Source organism: Rosa chinensis, chromosome 7 (assembly GCF_002994745.2).
Source record: "Rosa chinensis cultivar Old Blush chromosome 7, RchiOBHm-V2, whole genome shotgun sequence".
Classification (NCBI taxonomy): Eukaryota; Viridiplantae; Streptophyta; class Magnoliopsida; order Rosales; family Rosaceae; genus Rosa; species Rosa chinensis.
Window position 1 is genome coordinate 52,182,933 of NC_037094.1, and position 8,932 is coordinate 52,191,864.

An 8,932-nucleotide genomic window follows, 5' to 3' on the forward strand; every position below is an offset into this window, starting at 1 on the left:
GAAATTAATTAAAGCAATTCATCTGTCATGGTGCATGGAGAGAAGAGGTGTTATGCAGAGAAAAGTCTATTTATTGGTGCACCAATTTCTCACAGTAGGAAACTTGATTATAGTATCCAGATACCTATTTTTTTGGCAAGAAGGGGACATATATGAAAAGGAAGCAAACTTACAGGGAAAGAAAAACTAACAGACCCAACACCCAAGAACAAACTCCGGGGGTGGGGGGGGGGGGGGGGGGGGGGGGGTTGTTGTTGGGGGCTGGGGACTTGAGCAGCATAAAAAAAAAAGAAAAAAGAATACGAAGTAAAGAGGAAGGAGGGTTCTGGACCCAGTCCAGATCGATACCTTGATATATGCCACCACTATCAGCATTACATTATAGGATTGAGCTTCATCAAGTTGAGACTACCTACATTACTTTAATGAAAAGAGATCACCACCTACATTACTTAAATATGGTTCATTACTTTAATTCTTCTTCCTAATTATCTCACTGCAAATCATCCAAGTCGTCTTGAAACTATAATATAATTCCCAGCCATTTGAAAATTGTTAAATCATTAATCACTACAACTGGCAAACAAATTCTTATAATTTTTTTCCCAGTAGGTGGAGCATCAAACAAGACAGGGTGTCCCTTTATAAAAGGCGTAGATCGAGCAATGAAATTAGGATACATATATAATATATTGACTGGGAATCTATTATTTTGCTCGAATAGTTTGACTTGGATTTGGCCTTAACTTTATGCTCTATATAAACTTGGTAGAAGAACCATAATAGGCTCACAGCCATTCTGCATTCTTAGTTCACATACATTTATCTAGCTCTTGTGTTTGTGTTCATTTTCCAAAAATGGCCGAGCTGGCACTCGTCAACCTGCTTCTGAAAGAATTGTTTACAGTTGCTTTTGACCAGACAAAAGAAGCTGTGACATTGGTTTTGACTGCTAAGGCAGAGGTCGAAAAATTCAGCAGCAATCTCAAAGCAATTCAAGCTGTGCTCCAGGATGCTGAGAAGCAGCAAGTGGAGAAGGCCAGCGTGAGAAACTGGTTGGATCAGCTGAATGATGTCTCTTACGAGATGGTTGACGTGCTAGATGAGTGGAACACTGAAATTCTGAAACAAAAGGCAAAGGGAGTTGCTACTGAGAAAAAGAAAACCTTCAAGAAGGTATGTTTCTGCATTCCCTCGAATTGCTTTTGTTTTGGCCAAGTCAATAAGGCAAGTCATCTTTATAAAATAGCAACTGAGATAAAAGACTTGAATGAAAAGTTAACTTCTATTGCTGCTCAGAAAAATGATTTTGAGTTTCATGAATCCTCAATTAGCAATGTTGAACAACTTAATCAACCGCTGAAAACTTCATCAATTGTCGATATTTCTACAATATTTGGCAGAGAAGAAGCAACAACTGATTTGTTAAGCAAGTTGTTGAGTGATCGTTGTGAAGAAGGGAAAAGGGTCCTTGTCATACCTATTGTGGGTATGGGAGGGATGGGGAAAACAACTCTAGCCCAATTAGCCTACAATCATGAAAATGTAAAAACCTACTTTGAAAAGAGAATATGGGTTTGTGTCTCTGATCCTTTTGATGAGGTGAAGATTGCCAAATCCATTATTAGTGGTACTGGTAATGATGCTCCAAATTCAACTGAGTTAGAAGATGTCTTGCAGTGTATGTCTAGATCTCTTCAGGGGGAGAAGTACTTGATTGTTCTAGATGATGTGTGGACTGAAGAAGAAACAAAGTGGGACAATTTAAAGTTATCAGTGATAATGCAAAGTTGTGCAATAGGTAGCAGAATATTGGTGACCACGCGAAAGAAGGGGGTGGCTGAAATGATGAAAGCAGACGCTCACATGATCCAAATAGAGAAGTTGAGTGATAAAACCTGTTTTGAATTGTTCAGTAGCATTGCATTTTTGAATAGGGAAGAAGATAAGGCTAATGGATTTGGAGATATAGGTGAGAAAATTGTAGAAAAGTGTGACGGCTTGCCACTTGCTATCAAATGTTTAGGTAAACTCATGCACAGAAAAAAAACAATAGGAGAATGGCAAAATGTTTTGGATAGTAAGATATGGGATCTAAATGTGGTTAAGCAAGAAGTTTTTCGACCACTTCTACTAAGTTATTATGGGTTGGCCCCTATAGTTAAGCGTTGTCTTTTATACTGTGCTACATTTCCAAAAGATTATCGGTTTAATAAACACAATTTGATTGAGTTGTGGATGTCACAGGATTATCTTAGTGGGAAAGAATATAAAGAAAAGGAAGAAACGGGTGAATATGTTTTTGATACCTTAGTAATGCAATCATTTTTCCAGGATGTTGTGGAAGAAATTCATTCCTGGGACAAGAGCATTACTACATTCTGCAAAATGCATGATATTGTGCATGACTTTGTGCAGTTCCTCAATAAAAATGAATACTTTACAATTGAGGCTAAAAAAGCAAATGCAGGAATGATGATAATAAGTGAGGAGGTCCGTCATTTGAGCTTAAGGTATGTACGTCGTTCTCCACTTTTGGATTTTCTTTCACCAGTGAATTGCAAAAAGTTACGTACTCTAGCAACTTTTGATTCAAGAATGAGTAGGATAGATATGAAAGCAATTTCACAGCTAAGATGTTTGAGGACCTTAAATTTGAGCTACAGCTATATTCAAGAGCTTCCAGAAGAGATTGGTGAATTGATACACTTAAGGTATCTCGACTTGACTAACAATGTGAAGTTGACGAAACTACCAGACAGTTTGGGCAATTTATACAATTTGCAAACCTTGTGTCTTAGTCGATGCTGGTGGATTAAAGCACTGCCTGAAAATATGGGGAACTTGATTAATCTAAGACATCTTCATACCAAGCATTGTGAATTGCTGGAGTATTTGCCGAGAGGTGTCGCGAGATTAATAAGTCTGCAAACACTAGACGTGTGTCCTGTTAATGATGAAGGTTTGAAATTAGGAGATCTGGGAAGCTTGGACCAGCTTCAGGGTACTCTCCTCATTAACATCAAGGGGAATTTGAAGGATACGAGTGAGGCGCAGAAGGCTTGCTTGTGGAATAAAAAGCTTTATTATTTGGAGCTATCGTTTTCTAGATTGGAGGAGCAGAGCCATGTACAAGTCCAAGTCCTGGAGGCGTTACGGCCGCATCAAGATCTGGAAACTTTAAATATTATTTCTTATGGTGGCACCACCGCGCCCAGTTGGATGATATCCTTACAGAATTTGAGATCCCTTTCTCTTCATACTTGGGATGGATGTGAATTTTTGCCTCCTCTTGGCAAAATGCCTTTCCTTGAACAACTATCAGTAACCCGATTGGAGAAAGTGAAGACGGTTGGAGATGAATTTTTGGGCACTCAAACATCCTCATCCTTTGTTTTATTCCCAAAATTGAAAGAACTCACCTTCGACAGGATGGAAGAGTGGGAACAGTGGGAAGGAGTTGGAGGGTGGACAGAAAGCGGTGGTGCTGATGAAAGTACAATTATGCCATGCCTTGTCTCGTTCACAATTAAGGACTGCCCTAAGCTGAAGAACCTGCCACTCTTCCTACAAGACACACAGGTCAGGAAAATTTCCATCAGTAAATGTCGTCGGAGTATTATAACACCTGTCTGGCCCGACAACTGTGACGTCGACATTTCTGAAGAGCTCGAGGATCCAGAAATACCAAATACTACTGAGAGGTAATTTTGCTCGCTCAGTAATTCTTTCATCAGATTTCTTTGTTTATTTTCTCTTCTGGCATATATCTTCAAATAATCGCTAGGGCGGCTAGGCTGCATAAGCATGCATGATATATCCCTTGCTACTTTCAAAATTTAAGCCACCATTATTCTTGTATGAAAACGAAATAGTTGTCCAGTAGTTATCCATACAAATTCTGCTGCCTCTGTTGCATGACAATTTGCTCTATTGTAGAAATATTCATCATGTTCTAATAGAAGTTGAGACAATTTTATAAATTGACGGAGTCTCCTTGTTTTGTTTCTCAGCAGGGTTGAAACAGAAATACAGATAGATGAGGAGATACAGAGTGATGAGGAGACCACCATGTCACCTGAAACTGCAAAGCTTGAAGACTGCTGTAATTATGTTCTGCGAGGGGGTTGGATTGTTCTTCCACAGAAAGCAGGTAACTATTTGCTCTTTCTTACAAATCATTATGATTTTACTTCTACCTGTTCTGCGATAGTAAGTGAATCGCTTTCGGGGTATTAGCTGCAGGTCTTTGGAGATTTGTCAAGAGTTACAGATTAAGATGATGCCTCAACTATCTCAAGTCTAACATGAAATATGGAGAGAGTTTTCATATATGGAGATGTGGCAAGAGTTACAGATTCGGAGGCAACCTCTTTGCTAGCATTAGAATGTGGAAGCAGAAGGTACCCTGAAATTTTCTTCCACATTTTCTTTCTACTAGTAAAATGCATTAAAGAACAAAAATATAAAAAAACCCACAAGAATCATCATTTTTCCCTTTCTGGGAAAATAGTGTGATTAAAGAAATAATTACATGTACAAGATATATTACCGTAGCAAGATATACCCGATATGTTAGGTTCACTGCATTTATGCCAAGTTTATATTACCGAGCTTCTTGCATCATTCGTATTTCTTCTTATGGATCAGGTAATCACATGACCAGAGTGCAGGATAGGCAGTCATTTATAGCTCCTGAATTCCTCGGAAGGACTGAAAATGATGCCATAACTATAGAACACTAAGCTGAAGAAGAAGCACAGTTTGGGCAGACTTCCTCATCATTCAGTCATCATATCATCTCTTCTTCGTCAATCGTCAATCTTCAATCTGGCTCAAGCGATGGCTTTACATTTCTTGTTCTATTTGTTCAAGCTACAGGCAAGTTGAAAGCAGTTTAATTGTAACATGTACAAAACTAGTGATAGTTATTTGTTAATTCACACATTTTGGGACTCAGAAAGGAACTTTCTTTACCAAAGGTCATGCATGCACCAAGTCTTTTGCAATGCTCTAGATTCTATAAGTTTCTGCATTTGAGACAATCAGCAGCTTATATATTAAATGAGAAGCAAACTATATTGATCTGCAAAGATGATTTTTTTGCAGAAAATGTTGCAAGAGCACCCTTTTGGCAGGTCAGACCTCAGAGTAGAAGTGGATCAGCAGAATAAGACACTCGGGTATCTTTATGGTATGTAAAAATCTGTAAAAACCTTTAATTAAGTACTATGAAATCTTATTCTTGTAATTCATTACAAACAAATTCTTCAGCTATGAGTTTAATATATATTAAATTTTGTAAAAACCTTTATCCAAGTACTATGAAATTCATATTCTTGCAATTCATTACAAACAAAATCTTCAGCTATGAGTCTGATATATATCAAAATCTACTGTATAGGCAAGCTAGAAGTATGGAGAATCCCGAATTGCATCACATTTGTCAAGCTGGTGATTAATCACTAAAGATATAAGGTACTAATAACCGTAAGTAGATATACCTACCATTAAGGTTTATAAGTGTTTGTGATGTGGTTGGCATTTATGAAAAGAGGAGAAAACAATAAGCTGATCGAAGATCTGATTTTCATTGATACAGAAACGTAACTCTTATACAAGAGTGATTACAATCAGTTCCTACAAGTCAGGAACCTATTTACAACCTAAGTTACATACAAGGAAAGTTACAACTAATGCATAACTACATATAGGACGATCTGCTATAATACCAATGATATGACAGAATAATGACAGATTATGACAGATTAGTTTCCTTACAATTTAGCTCGTAGAGCATTTTTATATGGTGTCAACATTACTTATTCTAGATGTCCTGTGTGTTCCTGATCAATGTAATCAAGTCTTAAAACTTTGTTCGGATGGAGAGTGACTGCAGGTTGTGAGTTAAGTACTTGAAATTGCTAAAGAAGGCATTTATGTCCATATATTTCCTATCAAGTTTCATCAGTCATTGTTATTTGAAGAGCGATTTGTCATATGATGAAGGTTATGTCTTCCTAAATTCTCCGGTATTCATGTAGTTTACTTTAGATTATTCTGCCCAATGTAACTCCATGAAAACATTGAATTTCAAGGCACACATTCTGAATTGCGTGTTGAATCGAGATTCTACATTTCAACTGGTTTGTACAAAGCTGCGTCTCTAATTTTTTGTATGTGCAATAAGACCTGTTATTCTTTTGACGTTTTTGAAGATTACAGCGTCTCTCTCATCTTGTTAGATTGGAAGTCTACTGTAATCTAGGGTGATTGCTCTTTTAGGGTTGTTTGTGTTCTTCATAGTCCTGTTGTTGCTGTTGATTGTTTGGGTCTTTTTTTTTTTTTTTTTTTTTTTTTTAAGACTTCGTGTCCACTTTGTTTTTGTAACTTCTGTCCCAAGCAGTGATAAACCAATATCAACAAAACTTGTGATTTGTGTTTTGGCCTTTTCAGATTCATTTGACTGATTGGTGAGTCACTTAACATAGAGTTGTAATTTTCATCTGTATCTGGGATGATGTAATAGTTTAAAGGCTTGAGATCATTATTTCCTAGTTGTTATATCTATATACTATAGTCACTAGTTTTGTTATGTACTTTGCATTAGATGGGATTTCGTGGCGTGAAAGAGAGGGACAAGTCAGTATGACCAAAAGTTTCAATCAATTCGCTTTCAAGTTCTGCCGAGTCCAAAGGCTCATAAGTTGGGTTGCCCCGTACGTTTTCATCTCTATGTATACACTACAGTTTTTCAAGTGTTCTTTCTAATATTAATTCTAGAGATATTCGTGCAAGAATAGAGAAAAAAAAAAATCACCTAATAAGATGAAGACCACTGCAGAATCTTTCCATTGTTAATCTCTCGGTCTTTCAGTAGGTTCTGGAGAGGGCAGAAGAAAAGAGTGTCCCAAGCTTACGAAACCTCCAAATTCAAGATGCGTGGTTATAACAAGATGGATGGGCATGGAAGTATCATTATATGTTTGATCTTACGATGGTCAGCCATCAAAGGATTTGGTTATAACAATATCTGGTTGTATTTCTTCAAGTTGCAAGTAAGTGCACCCAATGAGTGTAACTATTACTCTTTTAAGATCTCTCTTGTTATTGTAAAGTCTAAGTCACACATGTTTTACTTATTTGGAACACAGATAAGAACTTTTACATCAGTTATAAGGTTGTCCATTAACAGCGCTTCGCAGAGCTCTGGATTCCTGTAAATCTCCACATTTTATATGTGACTTATTCTGAAATTTATTTCTTGGCAGAAAAATTTGCAAAGTCATGCCTCAACCCTCAAAGTTGCAGTGGCTGGTTTCCTCAAGACATGATAACTATCGGGTACTCCTTATGCTATGCAATATGTCCCATTTTCATATGCAATATATACATCCTATACACATATACCTTATGTATCTTCTGTATAGAAAAATCAAACCAAGTTTATGAGCAGGCCAGGGTGCAGAAAGGAATTGAATTGGTGCTGTCAAGCTAATTAGTGCTATGGTAAATTGTTAAAGTGCTATGCTGATTTCTAATTGTTTGAATTACAATACATAGATTTAATTGCATCTTGGATCTTGATTGGCAGATTTTATGCTGGCATTGTGGAATCCATTTGACTGATTGATGTTGGTGCTGTTAGAGTTTTACCTTATTAACTAGGTAATTTCTCAGCAATACCTGAAGTAATTCTGTTTAATTAAGGGTTTGAAGGCTGCAATACTCGTTTTCAAATTCTGATATTATTACTTGGATTTGTCTTTTCCCCTTTAGTTAGTGGATGAAGCTTTTCTTGCCTTGGAACACCAGAAAGAATAAGTACATGTGCATGGCCCAAAGTGTAAAAATTGAAATCGCTTTCGAGATTCCATCAAGTGACAGAAATATGCTACATGAGGTTTGGTGTATTCTGATATATACTTTAGTTCTGTCGAAGTTATTTTCAGAAAACACATTAGAGAAATTCTTGTAAGAAACTTTAGCAACCGTTGTTTGCATGTAAAACCAACTAGACAATACTAATTACACTCTTTTGAAATGATAAACATTGGAGTGTGGGATATACCTCTATCCGAGTGAGGGATTGGTGTCATCATTAAAATTGATTCTGGTGCCTTTGCAGGGAATGGCATGCATAGGTTTTTCAACTGTGCAGTGGAAGCTGAAGCAGCTGTTCAGAATTTCAAACTTGTTGTTTTGTCAAACCAACAGCATATCACTTCTGGCTGAACTGTTCTCATTTCCACTTGAAAGTGATCTATAGTCAACTTGCTGAGATGCACAAACTCCGTACTTCCTTTCTTATGGAATTGGACTAGTACTCACGAATGAAGCTAATGTGCTGCTGATTATGCTGCAAATTAAGCTTGCTAAACAAAGGATGTGCAGCAAATGTGGATTCCATTAACATCAAACTTCTCTCGTACTGATTTGTGCTTCGTACCTATTTTTGTCCTTGAACCGTCGGGGCTTGCATTGCAAGCTAGTTTTTATTTTCTTACATTCCCAATGTTTCTCTGTGTTTCCATTGTATTCATTTTTTCTTTAATGAAGTACAATTTTGGGCCAAACCAAAATGGGTGTAATAGTTGTACTATTAAGACATTAATGTAAGGCAAGACCAAGACCCCATTGCAATGGGTTCCAGAGTATTACTAGTTATTTATATCGCTGGAACTGAAAATGTGATAGGAAGAGTTCATATTATGTCACAGAGTTTGGTCTTTAAGCAGAAACCCTCTTCTTCTTTTTTTTCTTTGCTTTTTCTTTCTTTTTTGTTTTTTGTTTTTTCTTTTTTTCCTCTAAGTAGTTTGGCGATCCATCAGGACATGTCTGCTATTGACTTGGAGAGCGATTGCTCTCTTGTGATTTACGGCTCTACAACATAACGTGGAATATAGATCTGAGATTGGGCGTATTATCGATG

The 8,932-nt window shown here is 37.0% G+C and overlaps 1 protein-coding gene and 1 long non-coding RNA gene across 3 annotated transcripts; both read left to right on the forward strand.

Annotated features, from left to right (window-relative positions):
- The first annotated feature begins 815 nt into the window (after positions 1–815).
- On the forward strand, positions 816–4,875 carry LOC112176799 (putative disease resistance protein RGA4). Its single transcript, XM_040510130.1, has 5 exons — positions 816–1,176; positions 2,335–3,704; positions 4,014–4,153; positions 4,240–4,403; positions 4,651–4,875. The coding sequence occupies exons 1-4, from the start codon at positions 859–861 to the stop codon at positions 4,281–4,283; spliced, it is 1,872 nt and encodes a 623-aa protein (XP_040366064.1). The 5' UTR covers positions 816–858; the 3' UTR covers positions 4,284–4,403; positions 4,651–4,875.
- Positions 4,876–5,106: 231 nt separating this feature from the next.
- On the forward strand, positions 5,107–8,694 carry LOC112176801. Of its 2 annotated transcripts, none has more exons than XR_005802834.1 (9): positions 5,107–5,194; positions 5,405–5,478; positions 6,611–6,719; positions 6,878–7,058; positions 7,272–7,344; positions 7,431–7,509; positions 7,595–7,668; positions 7,780–7,903; positions 8,129–8,694. It is a non-coding gene; the product is annotated as an uncharacterized LOC112176801 (long non-coding RNA). The 2 variants fall into 2 exon arrangements; XR_002927115.2 differs by having other exon boundaries at positions 6,881–7,058.
- The last annotated feature ends 238 nt before the right edge of the window (positions 8,695–8,932 follow it).

Coding starts and splice junctions, on each gene's coding strand:
- LOC112176799 (XM_040510130.1), top strand. CDS start 859: ATGGCCGAGCTGGCACTCGTCAACCTGCTTCTGAAAGAATTGTTTACA. Junction 3,705..4,013: donor ATACCAAATACTACTGAGAG/GTAATTTTGCTC, acceptor TTTGTTTCTCAG/CAGGGTTGAAACAGAAATAC. Junction 4,154..4,239: donor TGTTCTTCCACAGAAAGCAG/GTAACTATTTGC, acceptor TCGGGGTATTAG/CTGCAGGTCTTTGGAGATTT.